The sequence below is a fragment of the Pogoniulus pusillus genome, chromosome Z (genome assembly GCF_015220805.1).
Source record: "Pogoniulus pusillus isolate bPogPus1 chromosome Z, bPogPus1.pri, whole genome shotgun sequence".
Taxonomy (NCBI): domain Eukaryota; kingdom Metazoa; phylum Chordata; class Aves; order Piciformes; family Lybiidae; genus Pogoniulus; species Pogoniulus pusillus.
The window spans coordinates 40,254,288-40,282,167 of record NC_087309.1 but is presented as its reverse complement, the minus strand read 5'-3'; the positions used below and the strand labels follow the sequence as shown (position 1 = coordinate 40,282,167).

The 27,880-nt window shown below is 47.0% G+C and overlaps 1 protein-coding gene across 6 annotated transcripts in view; it reads left to right on the top strand.

Annotated features, from left to right (window-relative positions):
* MCTP1 (multiple C2 and transmembrane domain containing 1) overlaps positions 1–27,880 on the top strand; it is a 411,441-nt gene that overhangs the window by 196,879 nt on the left and 186,682 nt on the right. For all 6 annotated transcript variants that reach the window (XM_064140769.1, XM_064140771.1, XM_064140772.1 and 3 more), the window contains exons 6-8: positions 1,312–1,350; positions 12,046–12,216; positions 15,560–15,690. In XM_064140769.1, the coding sequence (XP_063996839.1) occupies positions 1,312–1,350; positions 12,046–12,216; positions 15,560–15,690 (341 nt within the window). The remainder of the gene's footprint in view (positions 1–1,311; positions 1,351–12,045; positions 12,217–15,559; positions 15,691–27,880) is intronic.

Sequence of the window (27,880 nt, the reverse complement as noted above, 5' to 3'; positions counted from 1 at the left end):
GTTTAGCCTGGAGAAGAGGAGGCTCAGGGGTGACCTTATTGCTGTCTGCAACTACCTGAGGGGTGGTTGTGGCCAGGAGGAGGTTGCTCTCTTCTTTCAGGTGGCCAGCACCAGAACGAGAGGACACAGCCTCAGGCTGCGCCAGGGGAGATTTAGGCTGGAGGTGAGGAGAAAGTTCTTCACTGAGAGAGTCATTGGACACTGGAATGGGCTGCCCGGGGAGGTGGTGGAGTCGCCATCCCTGGAGCTGTTCAAGGCAGGATTGGACGTGGCACTTGGTGCCATGGTCTAGCCTTGAGCTCTGTGGTAAAGGGTTGGACTTGATGATCTGTGAGGTCTCTTCCAACCTTGGTGATACTGTGTGATACTGTGATACTGTGAAAATGCTGTAATTTCAAAATTCATTTCCATTCTCTGAAAAAGAAAAGTGGTTTTGCAATAGTTAATAATTCCCCAAAAGCTCTGTTTGGGGGTTTTCTTTTATGTCAAAGCTTCCATAGATGCTAATAGCCTTTAATTTATTCTTGCTTACTGACCACAACAGGCTGATAAATGTTATTAAATGGTATCAATTAATTTGCCTCCACAAAACAACAGTTGTCTTCATAGGTGAATTTTCCACATCCCTCTTGACCAGTATTTTATTTAAGAGCTCAGAAATTAAATAATTCTGATTTATTTAATGGTTCAGAATGAAATAATTCTCTTTTATTTAAAGGTTGAGGATCCGTGTCTGTGGACGCTTTGCTCCTTGGCATGTGAAAGTGCTGTCCTTAGAGTGCCATGCTTTTACAGATTGCTTAGGACATTTTGGGTTGTTTAAAGAATATGAATTTTTATCTCTATCCCACCTGCAGAATTATTAAACTAAGGAGCTGTTTTGACTACTGATTTGCAATGGTAATCTCAGGGACTTGATCACAGACAGGTGTTTTCCAAGGAGCTTTGGGGTGGATGTCTCTTAGGTGACTGCACCAAACAGTAGTGTTGCAAAAAAAAAAAGGAGTACATTAAAGCTACCAGAACTACCATGCAGGTATCAGTCAAAATTGAGGCTGTTAACAGTCATGCCACATCCATTTCTTTCAGTTACTTACCTGATTGCTGGCTTTTTAAACCAATTCCACATCCCTCATTGTCTCTCGACGTGGGCAGCCTGCCTGTTGTCTGGGTTCATCACAGTCTGGTGCAGTTGCTGCTGGAGTGCACGTCTGGCTGCTTCAGTGGTGGTGGTTGTCCCGTTGGAGACCGCTGGTTTCCTTTTCTGTGTTGCAGAGAAAAGGTGATTAAAGTGCTCTATTTTGTTTTCAGACAATACTAATGAGGAAGAGTTGGAAAAGATCAAGTAAGGTAACTTCTTGCATGTGGTCTTGTGGCTTTCCTTTTTTTTTTTTCTTCCTTCTTTTTTTGGTGGTTGTTGTTGTTGTTGTTTGTTCCAGGAGAACTGTGATGTGCTACCAAAAACCATAATTGAGGACTGCAAAACTTGTGTCACGGGATTTATTCTCCTTCAGATTGTGCTTCAGTGACATTGTTCTGTGTTTCATCAAATCAAAATCATTGGGCAGTGGGGCTTGTCGTGTTACCATTAAGCCTCTCGACTGTGGTACAACATTTTATCCTACCTTGAGAGATCTTCATATCAGTAGCAAACATGTCCTAATTCTGCCACATTTCCATCTTTTCAACCCCCAGCACACACAAGTCCCTTCTCCACAGAGCTGCCCTTTTGCTCTTCATCCCCTAGTCTGGATTGATACCAAGGGATACCCTGACCCATGTGCAGGACCTTTGTCTTGGCCTTGTTGAACCTCACAAATCATGGAATTGTAGAATGGCTTAGGTTGGAAGGGACATCATAGAGCATCTTCTCCATCCTCTCTCTCAACTAGACTTGGCTGCTCAAGGTCTCATCCAACCTGGCCTTCATTACCCCTGAGGAGGGGACATCAATGACTACTCTGAGAAGACAGAGTCTCACCACCCTCACACTAAAGACCTTCCTCAACTCCGGTCTAACCTTGGTCTGCCTCCACTTCAAAACATTCCCCCTTGTCCTGCATGAAAGACCCAGTTCAACACAGATAAACATTTTCATAGATTCATGGATAAAACAGTTTAGGGTGGAAGGGACCTTAAATCTCCAGCCCCCTGCTCTGGGCAGGGGCATCTCCCACCAGCCCAGGTTGCTCAAAGCCTCATCCAGTCTGGCCTTGAACATCTCCAGGTAAGGGGCATCCACAGCTTCCCTGGGCAATCTCTGCCAGTGTCTCCCCACCCTTGCTCTCAACAGTTTCTTCTTCTTCTCCACTCTCAGTCTCCCCTCTCCCACCTCGAAGCGATTGTCCCTCATCCTGGCAATCCCAGCCCTTGTCCAAAGTCCCTCCCCAGCTCTCCTGGAGCCCCTTCAGGTACTGCAAAGCTTCTCTAAGGTCCCTCTGGAGCTTTCTCTTCTCCAGACTACACAGCCTCAACTCTCCTGGCCTGTCCCCACAGAGGAGGTTCTCCAGCCTTCTGGTCATCTTGGTGGCCTCCTCTGGACACTCTGCAGCAGCTCCAGGTCCTTCTTGTGTTGGGGGCCCCAGACCTGGAGGCAGTGCTGCAGATGTGGTTTGAGCAGACAGAGCAGAGGGGCAGAATCCCCTCCCTGTGCTGCTGCTCTCCCTGCTCTGGCTGCAGCCAGCACACAGCTGCCTGCTGGGCTGCCAGCAAGCATTGCTGGCTCCTGGGGAGTTTGTCACCACCTGACACCCCGAAGGCCTTTTCCTCCAAGCTGCTCTCCAGACACTCCTCACCCAGACTTCATTAGTACCAGGGATTGCCCTGACCCTGCTGCAGGAACCTTGCCCTTGGCCTTGTTGAATTTCATGAGGTTGTCTTGGGCCCAGCTCTGCAGCCTGTGCAGGTGCCTCTGGATGGATCCCTTCCTTCCAGTCTGTCAGCTGGGCCACGCAGGTTGGTGTCACCTTCAGACTTGCTGAAGGTGCCTCAGTGCCACTGTCCATGTCACCACCAGCAGCACTGGTCCCAATACTAACCCCTGAGGCACAGCGCTTATCACTGGTCTCCATTTGGACATTGAGCTGTTGACCACAGCTGAGTGTGGCCATGCAGCCAATTCCTTCTCCAGCCTGTGGGTACCCCTCAAGTCCATGCTCTTCCCACTTGGTGACCAGGATGTTGTGAGGACAGTGTCAGACACTTTGCACAGGTCCAGGTGGATGCCATGTGTTGCTCTACCCTTATCCATTTACAGGTAAAACAGTGTTTCCAAAAGCTGCAAACATTTTTTAGTGGCCCTGCTTATGCTTTTAGGGCTTTTTTCGTCTTCTCTTCCTATTATTTGGGGGGGGTGGGTATTGGGGTTTTATTTGGGTTTTTTTTTTTGTTTGAGGCAGGTGCATGTGTTATATTATGACTTTTCCCTGTCTTGTTTGCTTTATACCAGACATTATCTTCATCAAACTTCATGGGAGGTAGATCATGCCTTGTGCTCTCTAGGTCATCTTTCACTGGATCCAGGAGAAAAATTCAATTCAAACAGTTTTGAATTCAGACAATGTATGTGCTCTGTGAAAAAGACTCAAAATCCCTGTCCTCAGTGACAGGAGATGTCTGGTAGTCCTAGTAGACTCCTTTTTATTTTAGTAAAGGGAAGTTACAGTGTCCACTGAGTCTGGACTTGTCTTACTTTATCCACCACAGGCTTGCTGCTGTGTTCAAGCTACCTGGTGGCCAGCCATTACAACAGATTGACAGATTGCACTGGGTTGAAAATGACCCTCAAAAACAATCCTGTCCAACACCCTTGTACTCAGCAGGGGCACCTCCAGCTAGTCTCAGGTTTGACCTTGAATGTCTCCAGGGAATGAGGTGTCCACCACATCTCTGGGCAACCTATTGCAGTATTTTACCTCTCACTGTGCAGAACTTCCTCCTGATGTCTAACCTAAATCTGATCCGCTCTAGTATCACACCATTGGCCCTTGTTCCCCAGCTGCTCCTCCCCAGCACTCTTATCCAACCTTCCCCACCTTTGTTGCACTTCTCTGGATATACTCCAGCCCCTCAATGTAATTCTTGGAGTGAGTGGCCCAAAACTGAACCCAGGATTCCAGGTCTCACCAGTGCCTAGACCTGGGGCACAATCTCTGCCCTGCTCCTACTGGCCATACTACTGCTGATCTGTGACAGGACACTGGTGGTGTTGTTGGCTACCTGGGGACATCTTGGCTCATGCTTAGCTGCCATCAACCAGCATCCTCTTCACTCCTCTCATGAAGATGAGGACTGGCCTCACTCTGGAGCTTGATGCTTCCTTCATCTCTCTTGCTTTCTGAGTGGTCAGGTTACCAGATCTAACCCGATAAAACAGTTGTAGTCTAGGTAGTGAATTTGGCTAGCTGCTGAGGTGACTTCCCTTGGAGAATCCTGGATGTGCAAGGTCAAATGATGTGAAATAAAACATTCTATTTCCAGCACAAGGTAATTGGGAGGAGTTGTTTTCTCATTTTTCCTAACTGAAAACAAGAGGAAAAAAAATATCAATTCTGACTTCTGAGGTACTACTTCTCCACAGTGCATAGGCTTAATCCATAGCAGTGAGACAGGTATGGAAAGGGAGCCTATTAAAATGTTGACAGCATAAAACTGAGTTAAAAATGCACATATTGTGCTCTTTCTCGTTGTTGTTTTTCTAGTGTTCAGGGCAGTGCTGTCAAAAATAATACTAAAGCAAAAAGGGTTGATTCTATTTCTTCATCATCATTAAACCTAAAGCTAGTAAGAGAGGAAAAAAAGGAGACACTTCCAATATTTTTTACTCAGGTAAAACGAATCTTTTCTTTCATCATTTTCTTAATCTTCTCTTAGTATGAGGAATTTGTTTCCTCCTTCTTCTCTTGCCATTAGAAAATGGTAAAATGTAATTACTTCTGCTGTGGTTTTAGTATCAAAAGGATAAAATCTTATTGTTTACAGCAGTTTTTAATGTGAAGTGATGTTCAGCTTTAAAATCAAAAGCATAAATGCCAAAGTTGGTGTTAGTGAAGGTTCAGTGATAGTTCAGCACCGACAGATCTAGTTCCACCCAAAATCAGAATGGTAGCTTTATGATAACATTTTGGTTTATAAGGAGCAGTGCCAAATGTCAGGGTGGCCACCAGATGAGCGCCAGAAGCTCTCCAAAGGGAAGAGGAAGGGAAGAAAGGAGAGAGTCTGTTGGGGTGGGAAAGAAACTGAACCAACCAGGAAGGAAAGAAGAACGATCACATGGATCAGAGAGACACAAAGACGCAAACCAACGTGGAACCAAATCCCTGAGGGCTGCGATGGCACCACTGGCACCACTGGTGCTCAGGGCAGACACTGGGCAAGTCCCAGAGTGAACTCAGCTGCAGATGGGAACCAGATTCAGGAGCTAGATTCTGGAAATGCATTCTGGAGCACAGGAATCATGATGGAAGGCAGGAGAGACAGAGTTCTCCTGGGACATAGGCCCAATGAAGAAGAGGCTTGACCATGGTGATCCCTCAGCTTTCTCCTGCAGATGCTATCCACGGGCTGCAATCCCTTGTGAAGCAGTTGAGGGTCACCTTTGCTGACTCCTCCTCTCCACAGGTGCCACCTCTGCTTTCCTGCCCTGCAATGTGGCAGTGCCTTTGGTATGCCTAGGAACAAGTCCAAGCCAGTGCCTTTCTGCACCCAGGCCTTGGCAAGAACTCTGCCCATCAGCTAGAAACAGACCCTAGCTATGCAAAGCTGCCTTGAACTGCAGAAAGTGCATCAGTGAGCAGAGCCTGAGCTAGGAACTCGCAGCACTGACCAAAGCCAGTACTGACCTTCTACCCCTTGTTCCATACTGTTTACCTCACAACCATCACCAATTTATCATTTATTTCTGCAGAAAAGTTCATTTAGTTCATGACTGTGGCTCTGAGGGGCTGGACTCAGTGATCTCTGGAGGTCTCTTTCAACCCCTAACATGGTGTGAGGTTGGAGCAGATGATCTCTGAGGTCTCTTCCAACCTAAGCTGTTCTGTGACTTCTATGACTGTTAGTCCTGGGATTTGAAGAAGAGTGTTTATGATTGAGAAAGTACTTGCATTTGTAAGCCATAAGGTTCTAGATGTCAGTTCAGCAGCTGTAAATAGTGCTTGATGGAAAGCTGCTAAATAACAGCATGAAAGTAAAACATGTCAAAATAGATACAGCTGCCTGTTAGACATCTGCTCACAGAAATTATGCAAATATTTGGTGAGGCTTCCATTTGCATTGCTTGTGTGTGAGAGAACAGTTAACAATCACAACTGCAGAGCAGTGTTTCAGTGGGAGTTACCATCAAATTGTGGAATCACAGAAAGCCTTAGGTAGAAAGGACCTCAGAGCTCATCCCCTCCAACCTCTCTGCCATGCCCAGGGACACATCTCAGTTAGATTCAGCTGCTCAAGGCTGCATCCAACCTGATCCTGAACACTCCCAGACAGGAGGCATCCACAGTCTCCCTGGGCAGCCTGTTACAGAGTCTCACCACCCTCACACTGAAGAACATCTTCCTCGGATCCACTCTGACCATGCTCTACCTCAGCTTCAAACCATTCCACCTTGTCCTGTCTCCAGACACCCTCAGGAAAAGTCCCTCTGCAGCCTTCCTGCAGGATCCCTTCAGCTGTTGGAGGTCAGCTCTAAGGTCCTCCTGGAGTCTTCTCACCTGTCTTTGACGTGTTGAACCTCATGCAGTAGTCACTGTTCCCTTTCTTAAGCCTGTTAGGATCCTTCTGGATGCCATCCCTGCTCTCAAGTGAGGGCAGTGTACCACAGCTTGGTGGTGTTGGCAAACAAAATCTGGGTGGCCACTGTACCTCTCTGTATCACATTCTTGTCCATGGTAGGTGGACTCTGGAGTCATCCCTCCAAAGCAACAGGATTGTCAGGAGACACCCACTGGCTTTTACATATTACAGGCAGTTTCCAGGAAGAGTTGCTGAAAGGAAAATGAGAGTAAAGGTGGGCACAGCCTCCCTGACAGCTCCTGCTGGTACTACATTGTCTTATGCAAATATGTCTACCCCTTACCAAAACACCCAGGTCTTAGTGAATACACCACAGAGTCACAGCCTTCACCACAGAGTCATGGAGTTGCTTTTATTGGAAAGGCCCTCCAAGATCACTGAATGACCCAACCCACTGAGTGACCACTGACCCAACACCACCGTGGCCACTAAACCATGGCCACAAGTGCTATGCCTACATGTTTCTTGAATACCTCCATGGACAGTGACTCCACCATCAAACTCAGCAACCTGTTCCAATCCCTGACCACTCCTGCAGCAAAGGAATTGTTCCTAATCTCCAACCTAATCCTTCCTTGGCACAATTTCTGATCATTTCTTCTCCTTCTGTCACTTGATACTAGAGAGAAGAGACCAAACCCACCTGGCTCCAACCTCCTTTCAGGCAGGTGTAGAGAGCAATGAGGTCTCCTCTCTTCTCCAAGCAGAACACTCCCAGCTCCTTCAGCCACTCCTCAGAGGAAGAAAGAAGTTTAATTCCACAGATGTTTATTCCTTTGGCTACCCTTGAAGAGGAATACAGGTTCCTGCCAACAAGTACAGTAGTTATAAAGCCTTCCTCTCCCAAAAGCTGCTCAGGGACAGCTTTGAGAAGAATTCAGATTTCAGGGGAGAACCAGACCATGTTCAGTGCCCCAATGTAATGGTTGTTATTTGCTTGGCTCTACCCTTTGGTCCAACCAAGTCCTTAACCCTGCTCCCTTTGACAGAAGCTTTGTTTAGTGCTGACAAAACCAGACCTCTGCTGGACCGTCCATATCCAATCTGACATCACTTAACCACATTCCAGTTAGCTGAGGTTATCCTGGAGTAGTTTGACTGTGCCAAGAAAGGTATTCCAAGACTAAATCCACGCAGAGTACCGCAACTTACACTAACCTGTGCTCCTTTTCACTGCTTGCAGCTCAACTATTCCACTCTAAAAGCACAAGAGATTTGACTTCTCAGGGGACTTGTTTTTTTCTCACCATCTCCCTTAAAATACCCTTGTATGTAAATCACCCCCAATGATGGAACTCCCTGCTGGCCATAAAATCAGTGTGTTTTATATGGTGGCAGCTGCTCTAATGCAGCAAATTATTTTAAGAGCTGTTGAAAATCTGGAATTTAGATCAAGTATCCTCTCTAAATGATTCACTGTCTCATTTGTGACTAGTCAAGTGGAGAGCTATGCAGTTGTGCTTAAGCTTGTTTTTAAAGGACTTGTAAATGCAAATCCATACTTACTTTCCATGAAATTTTAGGAATCATTTGGATTCCCACTTAGCTCTTAAAAAAACCCTCAGTGACTCTGTGCCCTTTGGCAAAAAAGTCAATCTCAGCTAGCCACTGCTTCTGTCCCACTATGAAATATCTTTTTAAATGTGATTTTTTTGTGTTCTTTCTGTATCTCTTATGTTCAAGGCAGAGTCAGTTTTGGTTATTTACTGTTCAGTCTAAGAGACCATAATGAGAAAAAAAAATCACCCCCTTCTTTAGCAGACAAATCTTTGGATCACTGGCTGGACCTCCCCAGCAAGGGAGTGTTTGTGCCAAGAGAAAATGCATAATCTTTAATCATGTTCCCAGGTAGTGAATGAAATCATGGAATCACAGGATCACAACAGGGCTTGGGTGGGAAGGGACCTTCAAGGTCATCCAGTTCCAACCCCCTGCCATGGGGAGGGACACCTCCGACCAGCCCAGGTTGCTCAAGGCCTCATCTAAGCTGTCCTGGTGTTTGAAGACCTCCAGGGAGGGGACACCCACAACCTCTCTGGGAAACCTGTGCCAGTGTCTCCCCACCCTCACTCTCAACAATTTCTTCCTCATCTCCAGACTCAATCTCCCCTCTCCCAGCTCAAAGCCATAGTCTCTCATCCTGTTGAAAGTCCCTCCCCAGCTCCTCTGGAGCCCCTTCAGGTACTGCAAAGCTGCTCTAAGGTCTCTCTGGAGCCTTCTTTTCTCCAGACTGAACAGCCCCAACTCTCACAGGCTGTCCCAGCAGCAGAGGTCCTGCAGTCCTCTGGTGTCTTGGTGACCTCCTCTGGACCCTCTGCAGCAGCTCCAAGTCTCTTTTATGTTGGGTGACCTACTACTTGTCACAGCCCTGCAGGTGAGGTCTCCCCAGAACAGAGCAGAGAGGCAGGATTCTCTCTTTCCATCTCTGGCCATGCTGCTTTGGATGCAGCCCAGGCTGCCCTTGGCCTTCTAGAGAGCTATTGCTGGCTCCTCTCCAGCTTTTCACCCCTCTGCATCCCAAGTCCTTCTCTGCAGGCCTGCTCTCAATCTCATTGTTCCCCAGCCTGGATTCATAATGACCCAGGTGCAGGACTTAGCACTTTGTCTTTCAAACCTCATGAGGTTCTTCTGAGCCTACTTCTCCAGCGTGTCTGAGTGCTTCTGGATGGATCCTGTCCCTCAGTCTTGTCAGCCTCAGCACTCAACTTGGTATCATCTATAAACTTGGTGGAGGTGACCTCAATCTCTCTGCATCATCGATGAAGTTACTGAACAGCACTGGTCCCCACTGAGGGACACCTCTGGTTACCCATTTTCCTCTGGACACTGAGCCATTGCATATTCATATATATGGGATATTTACAGCTGAGAATGCCTACAGTCTGGCATTTCACATCCTACAAAGAATAATTGGTGACCTTAAGTATTGTGCAGCTGTCTTGTGGTCTGATTTCAGGAAAAGATAACCTTGAGCAAATGAAACTCAGAGTGAAAGGGAGAGCCGTTGGTCATCCTGCTCCTCTGATGCATCTGAGATGCTTTGCTGGCTTCATGAGTGCATTTCCTAGATCATAGAATCACAGAATGGTAGAAGGAACTTCTGGAGATTATCCAAAGCCCCTTGCCAAGGCAGCATCACCTGGAGAAGGTCCCACAGGAGCACATCCAGGAAGATTTTTGAATGTCTCAAGAAATGGAGACATTTGGTTCCATGTACCCCTATAGCTCACAGCAAGTTGGAGCTGATCTCTTGTGCCCAGTGGAGTTCACTGGTAGATGCTGTGACCATCTGGTTTGTGTGGGGCTGTGGGAATTTTGCATTATCCTCCAAAGGCAGTGGTTGAGTGCTCACAGTCCATGGTTTCTGCGCCTTTCTCATCTGAGGCCCTGCAACACCTCATTTTGAACCTGCAGAGCTAATGGTGTGGGTGTTGAATTTACATTGCTAAGATCATTGACCTGTGAACAGGATTTTATTGCCTCGTTTTCTCTTAGTCCATGCTCCTCATGGTGGGTTTGTATTTGACAGAGGTTCCACTTCCTCACCGTCTTTGGGTGTTCATTTTACTGTGTGTTCAAGTTCATTCAATCATGTGCTGCTGGTGGAAGACATCATAACATTTACTTGTGGTATTGTGAGTTCTGTCAGCAGAGGGAGAAGTGGAGGTGAAAAAAAAAAACAACCAAACACTTTTCCCCAGAATATTTTGTTAAACAGTTTTGCTTCCTTCTGCAGAAGCAGTGTGTGGCATTACTTGTTGTGACAGTTTGGGCGTTCCCTGCTGTTGTGGAGGCAGGGAATTAATGTGGCTGAGCCAGGAATTTTATACAAAAACAGAATTATTTTATATTCCCGAAAGCCCGCCCCCAAAACTAGATACAGAAATTAATTTAGCTTTAATTACCAGATTCAGTTCCTTTGAGAAGGTCTACAGGATGCCATCGATAATCTGACTGTTTTGGAAGTCAGAAGCTGGAAAGGGCTTTAGCTATTAAAGGAGCAGAGTTTCCCACTTAATAATAAAGCTGAGCCAGAGTAACTCATGGTCAGGCTGACTTGGTCCCGCGGCCTGTGCTCTGCTCTCTCTTCTGATGCCATAGAAGAGTCTTAAGAGGTATTCAGGCACACAAAGGACGTTAATGGGTGGAAGTTGTCCTCTGGAGCACTGGGCTCTTTCTGCGGAATCTATCCAGGCCAGGCGAAGGGGGGGGGAAGTCTCAGCCAGGCACAAACGCTCAGGCAGGCACAATCTCTAAGGTGGGAACCCCAAGGAGTGGGAAGTCCCCCAATATTTATACCCTCCCTTAATAAAGAGCAGAGTTGCCACTTCCTAGGCACGAAGACCACAGCCAATCCCAGCCCGATTCCAGCGCGGGCACTGCACAGGCACCCCTCCTGCCAGCAGGGCCCCTTGCTCACCCCCTTCACACCTGCAGGGCAAGGCAGGGGGGAAACAGGCTCCTTTTCCTCTCCAAGCAACAGAGGGAAAGGAATTTAGGGGTATACAGGACTCCAGGACACCCGCCTCCCCCACACACTTTAGAAATCACCCAGACTAGAATCAGCCGGCTCTGGAAATTGAATGAAGCTTATATTTACAGCTAGCACAATGTACAAGCAGATATTTACAGTATATATACAGAAATATAAAAAAATATACAAGGTAAAAGGTAATACAGAAACACAGCTCCCCTCCCAGAAACCTGAGTCCCCAGGAGGGGCTCTCAACCACCCCTGCACCTTCCCCCTGCCCCTCTCAACCTTACCCCAGTCCTAAGGAAGAATGGAGGTTCATCCAAGAGGTTAAGAAGTGAAGGTGGGTTAGACCAAATGAAGAGTGAGGTTAGAGAGTAAGATGTTGCTCAGCCAGCAGCCCAAGACAGAATGAGAGAAAATGGTGAGAGTGTTATCTGATGTTTTCATTTCTCCTTCAGCAAGCCTGTGAGCGAAGTAGACATCACCACTGTTTTCCTTTCACAGCCTGTAATCTAGTTCCTCTCACCAAAACATTCTAGCCTGCTTCAAACTAGCACACTTGTGTGTTTCTCATTGCTTCATGCCTCCTCAAGCAATTATTTGTAATTTATTTCACACATGACCTGCTGAATATCTTCATAGTGGTTTGAAGTGGTCGTTTCACCTTCGTGGATTATGTGAAATTCAGCAGCAAAATGCAGGGGGGGAGGGATCTCTCTGACTGTTTTAACTACACCTGTGTGGTTTTGTTTGTTTGTTTTTTGTTTCCCTTCAAGTTTCAGACTCAGAGCTTACGACTGTCAGAGCTGCACAGAAAATCTCAGCTGTGGAGAGGCATAGTTAGTGTCACCTTAATAGAAGGACGTGAGCTTAAAGCCATGGATGCAAATGGACTAAGTGACCCTTACGTAAAGTTTCGTTTGGGACATCAGAAATACAAAAGCAAGGTAATTACATCTCTGGCCCAAAACTGCCTGTGTTTGAGATGATTTCTCCTCGTTTGTGGGGGTTTTGTGGATTGCATGACCTCTTCAATAAAGAATCATTAAATTGTTTGGGCTGGAGAATACCTCTAAGATCACCGAGTCCAACCATCAACCTAAGATCACCACAGCAAATCGTATCCTGGACTGCAACTAGAGGAGTGTGGGCAGCAGGGCAAGAGAGGGGATTCTGCCCCTTGACTCTGCTCTGCTAAGACCCCAGCTCAAATCCTGCCTCCAATTCTGGTGTCCCCAGCATAAGAAGGACGCAGAGTTGCTGGAGAGCATCCAGAGTAGGCCACAAAGATGATGCAAGGACTGGAACATCTCTGCTATTAGGACAGGCTGAGGGAGCTGAGAGTGTTCAGCCTGGAGAAAAGAAGACTCCAGGGGGACCTTAGAGCAGCCTCCCAATAGCTGAAGGGATTCTGCGGGAAGGCTGCAGAGGGACTTTTCCTGAGGATGTCTAGAGACAGGGTAAGAGGGAATTGTTTCAGACTGAAGGAGAGCAGGGTTAGACTGCATCTGAGGAGGAAGTTCTTCAGAGTGAGGGTGGTGAGACTCCGAAACAGGCTGCCCAGGGAGGCTGTGAATGCTTTCCCCCTGAAAATGTGCTGGGCCAGGTCAGATGAGCCCTTGAGCAGCAAATTCTATTTGAGGTGTCCCTGCCCATGGTGAGGAGCTTGAAGTGGATGATCTCTCAGATTCCTTCCAGCCTGAGCCATTCTGTGATTCTGCATTCTAAATTGCCACATCAAAACAGTTCTTGAACAACTCCAGGGATTATGAATGATGATGAATTACTTCTCAGAGCACCTGGCGTTCTGGTTAGATGGCCTTGAAAATGCAGGGTGAGAGGGAGGCACACCTGATAGTCTATACACATATACACAGGATCACAGGATGTTAGGCCTTGGAAGTGACCCAAAGACGTCACTGAGTCCAACACCCCCGCCAGAGCAGGACCATACAATCTAGCTCAGGTCACAGAGGAGCACATCCAGACAGGCCTCGAAGGTCTCCAGAGAAGGAGACCCCACAGCCTCTCTGGGGAGCCTGTTCCAGTGCTCTGTGACCCTTACAGCAAAGAAGTTCCCCCCTGTGTTGAGGTGGAACCTCCTGTGCTGCAGCTTACATCTATTGCTCCTTGTCCTATCACAGGGAGCAAGTGAGCAGAGCCCTCAGATGTTTATAAACATTTATTAAATCCCCTCTCAGTCTTCTCTTCTCCAGACTAAAAAGCCTTGTTTAGCTTCTGTTTCCTATTAGGAGTTATTCATGCAAGGAACAGAAGGAGGCTGAGAGAGTTGGGGCTGTTCAGCCTGGAGAAGGCTCCAGGGAGACTTAGAGGAGCCTTCCAGTATCTGAAAGGGCTCTAGAAGAGCTGGAGAGGGACTTCTGAAAAGGCCTTGTAGCACTAGGACAAGGGACAATGCTTTGAAAATAGAGCAGGATAGATTTAGATTAGACATTAGGAAGAAGTTCTTTACTATGAGGGTGTTAGAACTCTGAAACAGGTTTCCCAGAGAGCTGATGGAGACTCCCTCCCTGGAGACACTGAAGTTCAGGCTTGATGGGGCTCTGAGCAGCCTGATCTAGTTTGGGATGCTCCTGCTAACTGTGGGGGGATTCAACTGGATGACCTCTAGAGATAGATCCCTTCCAACCCAGTGCATTCTATGACTCTGACACGTTGATATCACTTCTATGTCTTTGTCTTGATGCCAGTTGTGTCTTGGATCTTCTCCATGGTCATATCCACAAACCATGTCATGTTCTCACTTTCCTCAATGTGTCCTAGCAGAAAATGTAATTAAATTTTTGCAGAAGGGATGGATCAGGTTGAAATTGATAATGAATTACAGAACCAGAGAACTGTTGAGGCTCAAACAGACTGTTAGCATCATTGGGTCCCAGCACTGTTGAGTCCATTGCTAAATCATGTTTCCTGCATGGTTTTTAAATGCCTCCAGGCATGCTTTCTTGCTATTTTTTCCCCAGTTCCTGGTGGTTTGAAAATTGCTGTGTATGGAAGATGCTGAGATGGCTGATGGTGCACATGACCTTCTTCTCTCGAGGGCTGTGGCAGCCCATGTGGTTTTCACAGCCAAAAGGCAAAGTAGGGAAGGACCATAGAATCATAGGATGGCTCAGGTTGGAAGGGACCCCAGAGATCATCTACTACTCCAACCTCCCTGCCATGGACAGGGACACCTCTCAACCAGACTCAGCTGCTCAAGGCCTCATCCAACCTGGCCTTGAACACACTCAGGCAGGAGGCATCCACAGCCTCCCTGGGCAGCCTATTCCAGAGTCTCACCACCCTCACTTCTTCCTGAAGAACTTCTTCCTAAGATCAAGTCTAAACCTCTCCCTCAGCCAGAAATGTGCAGTCACCATGTTTGCAGACCTCTGAGCCCACCTTGGGACCTCTTCGTCTGAAATTACAAGCAATCAAATTTCATGCATTTGTGGCTTACTCGTTTTTTATAGGGTTTCTGTCTTTTCATCCTGTCTGATTTTTTTGCCATTATTTCAAGCCAGTGGAACTGGTGGATGTAGAAAGCAGTGGCTGCTTCGTAGGGGAGGCAGTAGACAGTTTCCTTTCTTGCTCAGGACAGATGTGACTACTGTGACTACTGCTTTTGCCTTATGGTAGAATAACTTGCAAGCTTTCTGTTCTGCAGAGAGTGGTCAGAAGTACATGGACTGAAATCCATTGAAGTTACTTCTTTTGTCAGAAGTGACTGGACTGGAAATGATTGAGAAAACTGCTTTCATCTGAGCTGCAAAGGAAAGGATGTAAAATACAGTTTTGAAAAGAAAAAGAGTATTAATCCATGAAAAGTAAACCGCAGAATCATCTTTCTGCCAGCATTGCTGTAGCTGGGGGAAGAGAGCATGGTAGAATTGTTTAAATACTGAGTCACCACCCACTTGTCATTGCAGGTGCTTTATTTTCCTTCAGGCTCAGATACGTAACTTTGCAGCTGACACTTACAAGAGGGAATAATTATTCTATGGAAAAAAATAAAATGGATCCATTCCCAGAGTAAATCCTTTGTGCAGGAGGCTTTTAAAGGTGACAGGTTGCAGGGGGTTGGAGGTTGCTGTTGTGTCAGAAAGGGGTGAGAGAGCTGGCTACATAGTCCTTTGCTAATTCCTACTTCTTAGCTCTCCCTGCATCAGATACTCACACTGCAAATGGCAAATGCTTCCTGAACAGACAACAGAGACTAGATTTACAGTGCAGGAAAGTGTATCCCTCACACAATGCAATGTGACTTTCTCTTTGCTCTCCTTTCAGATTGTGCCAAAAACTTTGAATCCTCAGTGGAGGGAGCAGTTTGACTTTCATCTCTATGAAGAACGAGGTGGAATTATTGATATTACCGTGTGGGACAAAGATGCTGGCAAAAAGGATGATTTTATTGGCAGGTTTGTGCAATTACAACTTCCTTGTTCCTCAGGGATGAGAACAGATGATTAAAATGAACCTTGCCATTGAAACTGGTTTTTATGACTATTTGTTCTTGCTTCTTTTCTTCTCTTTTTTTTTTTCTTTGTTTTTAAGGTAAGGAAGAATTTACTTTTCCTTCAAATACCACCACGGTTTGCTGCAATTCTTTTACTTGGATGGTGTAAAGTCGTTGTTGTTGTCCAGTAGGTGGCAGCTTTTACCAATTGATAGGTTTTCCAACCTAAAAATCCCAGGTTTAGAGTAATAATCAAGATGCAGGAGGTTCCGTACAGCAGTGTTCAGCTTGCAAGAGAAATAACTCTTGTGACTTGCAGTGGGCTCATGAGACCAAAAATGATGCTCTTGTTTTTTCATCTATTTGGTGAATGAAGTGAGAGTCTTCAAGGACTAACACAGCTTTTGGGGCAAAGAAGAAAGATCATTCACCTAATTTATCTTCGGGGTTTCATCTTTTGAATCTGCCTTGGAGGTTCAAGGAATAAATTTGTGTGGCTATGCTCCATTTTACTGTGAAGGAGAAAGAAAGATGCTCTTCTGTTTGTTTTTTTTTTTCTTAACAGTGCCATGAAATATTTAGCTGATAGTGGGGAAAAAAGCTGTCTTGTGCTTATAGGTGCTATGAAGCAGGTGCTTTTTGGACAGCTCATGTGTTCTTTTGCACTGTACTTTAATCAATATCCTTATAGTAACCACCCTCATTGTGCAGAATTTCCTCCTGATGTCCAAACTACATCTCCCATGCTCCAGTTTCATTGCTCCTTGTGCTATCCCCACAGCGTCTTCTAAGCAGTCCCTCCCCAGTCTTCCTATAGGTCTCTTGCAGATTTTGAAATGCAGCTCTAAGGTCTCCCTGCAGGCTTTTCTTCTCAGGCTCAACAGCACCAGCCTTACCAGCCTGTCCCCACAGCAGAGGTTCTGCAGCCCTCTGAGCATCTTCGTGGCCTCCTCTGCACCCTCTCCAGCAGCTCCAGGTCTCTTTTGTGTTGATGGCCCCACAGCTGGACACAGCCCTGCAGGTGAGGTGTCCCCAGAACTGAGCAGAGGGGCAGGATCCCCTCTCTCCGTCTGTGGCCAGGCTGCTTTGGATGCAGCCAGGCTGCCCTTGGCCTTCTGGGCTGTCAGTGCCCCTTGCTGCCTCCTCTCTAGCTTCTCATCCAACAGCAATCCTAAGTCCTTCTCTGCAGGCCTGCTGTCAGTCTCAGCAGCCTGTATTGATATCCAGAGTTGTCCTGACCCAGGTGCAGGACCTTGCACTTGGCCTTGTTGAACCTCATGAGGTTCTCCTCAGCCACCTCTCTAGCCTGTCCATGTCTCTCTTGATGGCACCATGCTGTCCTTCAGTCTTATCAACCACACCATTCAGTTTGGTGTCATCTGCAGACTTGCTAAGAGTGCCTCATTCTTGCTGAAATATGAAGATATTGAACAGTACAGATCCCCATGCAGACCCCTGAGGGACAGCCCTTGTCACCCGTCTCCATCTGGACATCGAGCCACTGCCCGCTGCCCACTGCTGTGTGGATTTATTAGAATATTGCTTGTGGATGCTTTTACTGAGACATTGGTACTCCAGACTAGCAGAATTCTCTTTTTGATAGCTGAAATCAAGAATGGAAATCCCACAGCCCAATCCATGTGCTTTGGTTGTGTTTCTAGTGACCTTTTCCTCCCTTTCATTTAGGATTAATGGCTTGCTTTCAATCAAAGCAGATCAGTCAGGTCATATTCTCTGTTTATTTCCTACCATAAATTGTAGGAGCTCAGAATACACCCCAAGTCCCTGGCAAATACACAGCTTTAGTAACAACATGACCACTTTTCAGAAGTACACACAGTAGGACTTCATGTGATGAAAATCCTGTGGGTGGGCTGAGATGTTTATAGTTGATGTTTTTGAAGCTGTTTTTTGCCCCTTGTTTGATTTCAGTTGGTGCATATGGTAACAACAACTCTTCTGCTGACGTAACAGAATCACAGGATCATAGAATCACAGAATGTTAGACATTGGAAGGGACCTCTGGAGGTCGTCCAGTTCAACCCCCTGCCCAAGCAGGGTCACCTAGGGCAGGTTGCACAGGAACGCTTCCAGGCAGGTTTTGAATCTCCACAGAGAAGGAGACTCCGCAACCTCCCTGCGCAGCATGTTTCAGGGCTCCAGCATTCTCACAGTGAAAAAGGTTTCTCTCATGTTCTTGTGGAACCTCTTCTGCTCCAGATGGCTCCCACTGCCCTTTGTCCTGTGATTTGTCAGCCCTGAGCAGAGCCTGCCTTTATCCCTACAGACATCTGAGGCCATGTTACCTTGCTCCCTCTCCAGAAAATTCCCTCTGAAACTTCAGACCCTGCTAAGGCATCAGCAGGTGCAGTGTATGTCCAAGGGCACAAAGAGCGAGCACATCCCTTGTATGTAGTACCCTCAGACCGTCTTAAAGAAAACACCAGACAGAAGACAACCCATTAACACAACTCCTGCACCAACAAGAGTTCATACCAAACTTGAAGCACTTGATTTAGATGGAGGACATGGCAGATGTACTTAATGCAGAACAGTTTCTATGTCAGGACTGTTCTCTGCACGCATGGGAACACCATTTGTGCTCCTGCCACAAGCTTAACTGTATCGCTATGGTGAACTGGGTTGAAATGAGCTTAAAACACTCTTCCTTCACTCAGGCACAGCTGCTCTAAACTCCTGATTTCAAACTGAAACTGTTTCTAACCTTTCTTCACCATGTGATCTCATCACGAGGCTCAGGGCAGACCTCCTTGCTGTCTACAACTACCTGAAGGGAGGCTGTAGCCAGGTGGGGGTTGGTCTCTTCTGCCAGACAATCAGCAACAGAACAAGAGGACACAGTCTCAAGTTGTGCTGGGGGAGGTCTAGGCTGGATGTTAGGAGGAAATTCTTGCCAGAGAGAGTGATTGGCATTGGAATGGGCTGCCCAGGGAGGTGGTGGAGTCACTGTCCCTGGAGGTGTTCAAGAAAAGACTGGATGAGGCACTTAGTGCCATTGTCTAGTTGACTGGCTAGGGCTGGGTGCTAGGTTGGACTGGATGATCTTGGAGGTCTCTTCCAACCTGGTTGATTCTATGATTCTATGATCTTTATCACCAGGAATGAGGGCAGCCCTCAGGCTTCTCTCCTTGAAGCTCCCTCAGCCTGTCCTTACAGGGAGATGTTCCACTGCCTGCTGCAGCTTGGGGGCTCTGGGCTGGACTCTCTCAAGTAGTTCCTTGAGATCCTTCTTGAACTGGGAGGCCCAGAACCAGACACAATACTGCAGATGTGGCCTCACCAGGGCAGGGTAGAGGGGCAGAAGAACCTCTGTGAGCTACTCACCACAGCCTTTCTAATAGACCTCAGGATTCCCTTGGCTTTCATGACCACAAGGCCATGTTGCTGGCCCATAGGCATCCTGTCCACCAGCATCCCCAGGTCCCACTTCTATGTGCTGCTCTCCAACAGATTAGTTCCCAGCCTATCCTGGTCCATGGTTCTTTCCCAGGTGCCAGACTCTGCCTTTGTCTTTGTTGGGTTTCATTCCATTTCTCCCCACACAGCTTTCCAGCCTGCTCAGGTCTGGCTGTGTCGCAGACAGCCTGAGGGGTGTCATCAGAAACTTCTGGCAGTGCCCTCTGTGCCCTGTTTGGTGTAATCAGCAAACTGGCTGGCAGTGCTCTCTGTGCCCTCACCAAGGTTATTCATGAGGATGTTGAATAGTACTGGTCCCCAGTACTGACCCCTGTGGGACACGACTAGCTAGAGGCCTCCATCTAGACTCTGTCCCACTGACCACAACTCTCTGACATCTTCCCTTCAACCAGTTCACATCCACCTCACCACGCCATCATCCAGACCCCACTGCCTCAGTGTCAAAGATCCTGAGATCACATCCATTTCTTTGCCATCATCTATCCACCTGGTTATGTCCTCATCAAAGGCTATCAGGTTGGTCAAACGTGACTGCCTGTGGGTAAAGCCACCCTTTAGTCCTCTGCCAATGCATGGTACAGCTTGTGAAATCATTGCTAATTTCTGCATCACTTTAATCTCCTTATCCAAAAGGTGGTGAGATGCAGTTTCACCTGTGTGACTTTTCAGAGCCTTGCCATCAAAGCACGATGTTACCCTTACCAGAAGTTACAAAGCCTTTTAAAGGCCCTTGCACACAATAAAGGATGCCATTGGTGCTCCAAGACACTTGAAACAGGGTAGAGAATTTGGAGAAGGAGAACTTGTAACTTCAGACACACAAGCTGGTTTAGGTCACCTATCAGACACTTGAAATTTGTGTGCCTTAAATGTCTATCTATTTCTTTGCATTTTTCAGTGGGAGAGCCCTGATTCGTTTTGTTTTCTGTCGTTTTCCTGAGTAGCAAATGTGTTACCCATTATTGCTGTATTCTTGCATGTACCAAAAAGAGACGCTACTGTGCAGTGTGTAACTGATGTTAACAAAACACTGATTTTGGCAAAAATGCTGCTTGGCCTGATTTCCTCCCACCCTAAGAAATCATCCTGGCTTGATTTTTGTGCCCTCCCTGCTGTCAGTGCCTGTATAATCCTTCTGCAGTGTGTCCTTTCAGACAGTCTCCTGTTTCACCTTCTGTCAGTACCTTATCTTTGCATAATGCAACCTGCAAACAAATTCCTCTCCGTGAAGATTTCCGTGAAAAACTTTGTCATTTGTCAAGCTCAATCTGAATGCAAAAGTAGGTCTTAATATTCCCCTTCCCTGATACCCTCTTCCAGTCACTGTGGATAAAAATCACCAACACCTGACAGCTCCGCTTTACGCTGACTTCTCTTGCTGGATTTCTCCTTTCCAGGCTGTCTCTAAAAGCTGGAAATGCTTGGGTACAGGCTCTGCATGTTTGCTCTGTGTGCATTTGTGTTATACTGAATGTGTCTTTTTTTTAAAGCACAGCTGAGTTGTTCTCTGTGACAGGCTTTGCAGATCTCGAGGCACGCAAAATGAGTTGAATATTTTGATTCAGGTTCAGGGAAAAAAAAAAACAGTGAAAATGGGGATGTGGGAGGGAAACAAAAGGCATCTTGGTAGTGTCCTAGCAGTACTCAGTGATGGAGAGTAATCCTTTTCATCATACTGTGATCATCCTGCTGTCTTGAATAATCACAGAATCACAGAACGGTAGGGGTTGGAAGGGACCAACCAAGAGTCCAACTCCTCTGCCAAGGCAGGGTCACCTACAGTAAGTCACACAGAACACATTCAGGTGGGTTTTGGATGGGTGACTCCAGAGATGAAGACTCCACCACTTCGCTGGGCAACCTGCTCCGGAGGCGCATCACTTTTAAAGTAGTTTCTGCTCCTGTTCACGTTTGTGCCCATTTCCTTTTGCCTTGTCACTGGGCACCACAGAAAAAGCCCGGTCCCATCTTCCTGATACCCACTCTTGAAGTACTCATCAGCATTGATGAGATCCCCACTCAGACTGCTCTTCTCCAGACTAAACTGCACCAATTCTCTCAATCTTTCTTCATTAGAGATGCTTCAGTCCCCTCAGCATCTTTGTGGTCTTTTGCTGTTCACTGTCCTTGAACTGGGGAGTGCTGAACTGCACCCAAGACTCAAGATGTGAGTAGAACCTCCCTCAACCTGCTGCCCATGCTCTTCTTAATGCATGCACAGGGTGCCACTGGCCACAAGGACAGATTGCTGGCTCATTGCCATCCTGTTGTCCACCAGCACTCCCTGGTCCTTTGCCCCAGAGGTGCTCTCCAGTAATATGCAAGCAGCAGCTCTTACATTCTATGAGCATATTTGTTTTAAATATGAATGAAAACAATTATTTCTTGGAGATGTGTGGTTAGGAAGAAGCCAGGCAGAATTGAAGAGAGCCTGTCCACTGAGTGATGAAGAACTGGAATCGGCTACCCAGAGAGGTCTCCATCTCTGCAGACATTCGAAACCCACCTGTGTGAGCTGCTATATGTGAACCTGCTCTGAAGGGGAGGTTACAATGGATAAGCTCCAGAGATTCTTTCCAATGCCCCATGAGCCAGCAGTTTTCTCATGCAGCCCAGCAGGCAGCTCTGTGCTGGGCTGCACCCAGAGGAGTGTGGGCAGTGGGGCAAGAGAGAGGATCCTGCCTCTTGACTGCTCTCCTGAGACCTCACCTCCAAACCTGTCTCCAGTTCTGGTGTCCCCAGCATGAGAAGGACACAACTGCTGGAGAGAGTTCAAAGTAGGCCACATAGATGGTGCAAGGACTGGAGTAGCTCTGCTGTGAGGACAAGCTGAGGGAGCTGGAGGTATTAAGCCTGGAGAAGAGAAGGCTGGAAGAGGACCTTAGAGATGTGTTCCAGTATATGAAGGGATCCTGCAGGAAGGCTGCAGAGGGACATTTCCTGAGAGTGTCTAGGGACAGGCCAAGGAAGAAATTATTTGAAGTGGAGGCAGAGCAGGGTTAGACTGGATCTGAGGAGGAAGTGTGAGAGTGGTGAGACTCTGTAATAGGCTGCCCAGGGAGTTCATGGATGCCTCTACCCTGGGGTGTTGAAGGCCAGGTTCGGTGGGGCCTTACACAGCTAACCTTGGTTGAGAGGCATCGTTGCTTGTGGCAGGAAGGTTGATCTCTTCCACCCTGAGCCATTCTGTGATCCTGTGATTTAATATTCACGTGCTTTTGCTGAGAGTTAATCATTGCTGCATTGAGTCAATGTACTCCAGTGATTAAAAACACAGATAGCAGTAAGTTTATGTAGGCAACACTACAGACCAAAATGAAGGTGAAATGATTTTAATCTTCATGTAATTATTTAACTTCCTCATCATCTTCCTTCTCGAGGGCGATCTTGACTGTCACCTCTACCATAATCAGCTAATAAATTCTGATGATTGTTACACCTTTATGCAGAGCAGTAATCTGAACAAATTGGCTGCTGACAGAGGCAATAAATTGCCAAGAATGAATGCTGTCAGAGAAGAAGTTGTTTCTGTGAACACACATGATAAGTAAATCCTATGTCATGCAATTCTTATTCAGCTGAAGTTATTTCCAACCCAGTAGGACAGGATTTATGGCATTATTTTATTGGTATGAAAAACATGTGGTTATCTTTAAAATGACAGTGAATTTCGCTTGGATTTTGTGCCAGGGAATCACTGCTGACCTCATATGTATCTGGTTCTGTCAGTATTTATACATCCCATCATTTTGTTTCCCCCATCTGATGGCAGTTGGGAACAGAAGATCTTGTGTGTAGTACATCCACTAAAGGGAGATGTTAATTGTGTCTCTACCAAAGTGGAATTTCTCATAAACTCTCTGAATGTTGTCCTGAACATTCAGATGGATCTTTCTGACCATGTAGATGGGCACACAACAAATAATCATGGAATCAGTTAGGTTGGAAAAGACCCTTGAGATCATCAGGTCCAACCATTAGCCCTCCTCTACCAAATTCACCACTAATGGATGTGAAGAAATAGATTCCCAGAATCCTAGCATGCTAGGAGGTGGAAGAGTCCAAACTCCTGTCAGAGCAGACTCACCCAGGGCAGGTTGCATAGGATGATGTCCAGATGGATTTGGAATGTCACTCCTCACTGTAGTGGTGCAGGGGTTGTTCCTCCACAGGTGCAGGACCCTACACTCGCACTTGTGGACATTCATAGAGTTCCCCTCTGCCCAACTCCCTGTCCTGTCTGGGTCACACTGGATGCCGCACAGCACAGACCTCCAACTAGATGGACCTTGCCAGTGACCACAACCCTCTGAGCTCTGTCCTTGAGGAAAAGCAACCAACCAACCAAGCAAACACAAAAAAACCCCACCCAAACCCAACGTTGAACTGATGAAAATAGAGCTTTTAGTTCCTCAGCATCTAATCTGCTGTGGCATGTCTATTTTTTTATAGTAACAACAAATACAAGCAATGGGATCAAAGACTGCTTTGGGTTAGAAGCAACCTTGAAGGACATGGGCAGAGACACCTTCTGGTAGACCACATTGCTCCATGCCTCTTCCAGCATGGCTTTGAACACTTCCAGGATTGGAGTTTTCACAACTTCCCTGGGCAAACTGTTTCAGCGCCTCACCACCCTCCTGGGGAGCAATTCCCTCCTAATGTTTGATCTCAGTCCACATTCTTCCAGTTTGAAGCCTTTACCCCTTGTCCTGTCACTCTATGCCTTTGTCAGAAGTCACTCTCCAGGTCTTCAGTAACTTGGAAGGCTGCTCTAAGGTATCCCTGGAGTCTTCTCCAGGCTGAAGATCCCCAACTCTCCTAGCCTGCCCTGACAGCAGAGAGCTTCCTCTGGTCCCTCTCCAACAGATCCCTGTCTGGGCTGTATTGAGGACTCCAGAACTGCTCCAGCACTGCAGGAGGCAGCCTCAGCAGAGAAGCAGAATACCTTTCCTGACTCTGCTGCCTACACTGCTAGAGATCAGCCCAGGTCAGGGCTGGCTCAAGCCTGGCCATGCTTGGTGACAGCTCATGTCCAGCTTTGCACCCCCCAGCACCCCCAAGTCCTTCTCCTCAGGGCTGTTCTCAAGTTGTTCTGTGCTCAGCCTGGATTTGCGGTTGGAGTTGCCCAAACCTGGGAGCAAGACATTGCTCTTGGCCTTGTTGGATCTCATGATTCATGACATTCACAGAGGTCCACATCTCCAGCCTGTCCAAGTCCTTCTGGGTGACATGCCCCCCCTTCAGCATGTTCACCACAGAGTTTAGTGTCATTGTCAAACTTGCTGAGGGTGCCTCGATGCCACTGCCCAGGTCATCAGTCAGCACCAATCAGTCAATCAGCACTAGTCCCAGCACCAAACTGCACCATGTGCTGCTGCATTACTGATCTGGAAGGAGAGGGATACACCTCTCAAAAGTTCTACACTAGAGTGAGATATTTAAGTAAAATGTTTATGTCTTGCTCATTTTTATCTTCTCCCCACTGAATTTTATGCCTTTTAACTACAGGAGTCTGAAGATTATCAGAGAGAACTGAGTGGTGCTGTAGAGCTATAGGTGGGCTCTCCAACATGCACGTACATGTGGGTGAAGGGCACTAAATACCTTACTGCTTACAGATGAGTGTGGATGTGGAGGCTGTGACTTCAAATACTGGCCATTTTCTTTTAAAGTACTGTTTCCCCATAAGGAGGTTCTGAGCAGAGTGGTGTTCACCAAGGAGTGGTGGGGAATGGAGGTAACCCCAGCTGGGGCCTGCTCACCTGTGGTGTCCCCCAGGGCTCAGTACTGGGACAGGACTCTTTAATGTCTTTATCAGTGATCTGGCTGAGAGGATTGAGGCTGCCTCAGGCAGTTTGCAGGTGACATTCAATTGGGTGGCAGTGGTGATCTGCTGGAGGGTAGGAAGGCTCTGCAGAGGGACCTGGCCAGGCTGCATCCATGGGCTGAGGCCAGTGGGATGAGGCTAAACAAGGCCATGTGCTAGGTCCTGCCCTTGGGTCACAACAGCCTCAGGAAGGCTCCAGGCTTGGGGCAGAGTGGCTGGAAAGTGCCCAGCAGAAAAGGCCTTGTGGGTGCTAACAGTAGCTGGAGATGATCCAGTAGTGTGCCCAGGTGGCCAAGAAGGGCATCAGCATCCTGGCCTGGATCAGCAACGGTGTGGGCAACAGGAGCAGGGCAGGGATTTTGGCCCTGTGCTGGCCTGGCGAGGCCACAGCTTGAGTGCTGGGTTGTTTTGGTCCCCTCACTGCCAGAAGGACATTGAGGGGCTGCAGCAGGTCCAGAAAAGGGCAAGGAAACTGGTGAAGGGTATGGAGTACAGTGCTGGTGAGGAGCAGCTGAGAGAGCTGGGGGTGTTTAGTGTGAGGAAGAGTAGGCTGAGGGGAGACCTCATTGCTCTGTGCAGCTCCCTGAGAGGAGGTTGCATCCAGGTGGCATTTGGCCTTTGCATCCTGCATAGTGATAGAAGGAGAAATGGCCTCATGTTGTACCAGGGAAAGTTTGGGCTGGACATTATTAGAGACTTCTTCACTGAAAGAGGTCTCAAAGACTGGAACAGGCTGCCCAGGAAGATGGCTGCATCCCCATCCCTGGATGAGTTTCAGAGATGTGGTGTTGAGGGACATGGTTTAGCACCAGGCTCGGTGGAACTAGAGAACAGTTGGGCTGATGATCTTAAAAGTCTTTTCCAACCAAACTGATTCCATGTGTCTGTGATTCTAATAATAGGTGTGGAAGTCCATTTCAGTGTCAAAATTTATGGATCTTGAAATTTTCTCCATTTTGAAAAACTCTGTAGAGACAAAACAGGTTAATCTTGGGACCGCAAGTATGTTTTATTATGCCAGGCTTTCAAATACTTCTTTTCCCCTGGGCTTTTGAAAATAACCTGCGTGTTGCAGTAACTTTGGAAGGATATATATCATTTTTCAAAGTTAAAACATACCTACCTACCACTGCACTTCGTGTTTAGAACAGTGAGTTTGTGTGAATTACTCAGCAGTTCCGTGCAAGCCCACAATCAGCAGCCCGGGTGTGTAATGATTTGTTGGTCACACAGGATGGCTAAAGGTAAATCATTCTCAGTGTAAAATAAAAGTTTTGCCCCAAACACTGCAATCTAAAACTGCTGCTGACAGGTCTGCCCTTGACAAACCCTGAGCTGTGCTGAGCTGCCTCCATTTGTGGTTGTTGTCAAAGATGTACACACTGCATCTCCAAATCTGGCCTTTGGGTTTTCCACACATTTATTACCATCCTTGTGCAGCTTTACTTATTTTTTGAATGCAGAGGTACTGCTGTTCTGCTGGAAAGCCCAAAAAATGTTATGTTTTGGTTTTCAAATCTTCAGCACCTTTCTCTTACCTGATATTTTATCATTTACAGCTCTTAATTGTCAGTTTTTGTTTTCATGCAATGCTGCAAAACTGGTGAGGTTGCACAAGGCATTTTGAAACACAGAGTGCTGCACACCAGCTGGATTGTGTGTGTGAATCCTGCTTCTGAACTTTGTGTCTCCCACACATGGAAGTGTGCTCCACTGCATGAAGTAAGCAATCTTGTTTGCAGTAGGAGTTATAGGAAACTTGCTGTCATTGCAGGGCAGGGACCATGGGGACAGTCCAGGAGAGTTTGGGCTGTTAAGCCTGGAGAAGAGCAAGCTCCATGTAGATCTTAGATCAGCCTTCCGGAGCCTGAAGGGGCTCCAGGAGAACTGGGGAGAGACCTTTGACAAAGGCTGGAAGTGCCAGGATAAGAGAAAATGTCTTTGAGCTGGGAGAAGTGAGATTGAGGCTGGAGAGGAGAAAGAAATTCTTGACAGTGAGTATGGTGAGACTTTGGTTGCCCAGGGAGGTTGTGGATGCTCCCTCCCTGGAACTATTCAGGATAGACAAGGCCTTGAGCAACCTGATCCAGCAGGAGGCTTCCTGGCCCATGGCAAGGGTTTGGAAGTGAGTGAATTTGAAGTTTCCTTCCAAGCCAAACCATTCTGTGATTCTAAGGATGAGTTGTGACATAAGAGGAAGGGAGAAGGAAAAGTGGAATGCCTGCCTGAATAGGAGCATGACAGTAAAGTGTAGAGAGCATAGTGTTGAGGGTGTAGATAATGGTTAAGGGTTGACCTCAATGATCTTAGCAGTTGGACTTATGGTCTTAACTATTAAATTTTATGATCTTGAAGGTGTTTTCCGACCTTAATGATTCTGTGGCTCTGTGTAAGGTTTTGTGAGCCTAGCGGGCAGGCGCAGATTAGCTGTGTGAAAACTCTTGCTAAGTTGCTTTGACCAACTAGCAAAGGGAGAACCACGTAGGAGGACACAACATTCTTCAAAGCAATAAGGAAAAAGTGTTAATTTTGCTGAAAGAAATTGCAGTGGTGACAGCACTGACAGAGCAGGTTTGTCCTGTGTGGCTGAGCCATGGGGTGAACATCACATCACAAAGCTTCAGCAGGTGTTTTTTTCCTGTCTGTGATATCTTGAAAGTACCTTTGTAGCTGCATTGTGAAGAGCTATGCCTTGGAACACCTTAGTCATTAAATCCAAAATCTATCAACAGGGGTCTGTGGCATGGACAAAAATTCTTCTAGTAAGCAATAAACACTTGTCCATATCTAGGTATTGCTCAGGGACTGTTTGGGTGCATTCAGAAGAGTGTGGCCAGCAGGTCGAGGGAGGATCTCCTCCTCTGCTCTGCTCTAGTGTGTCCAT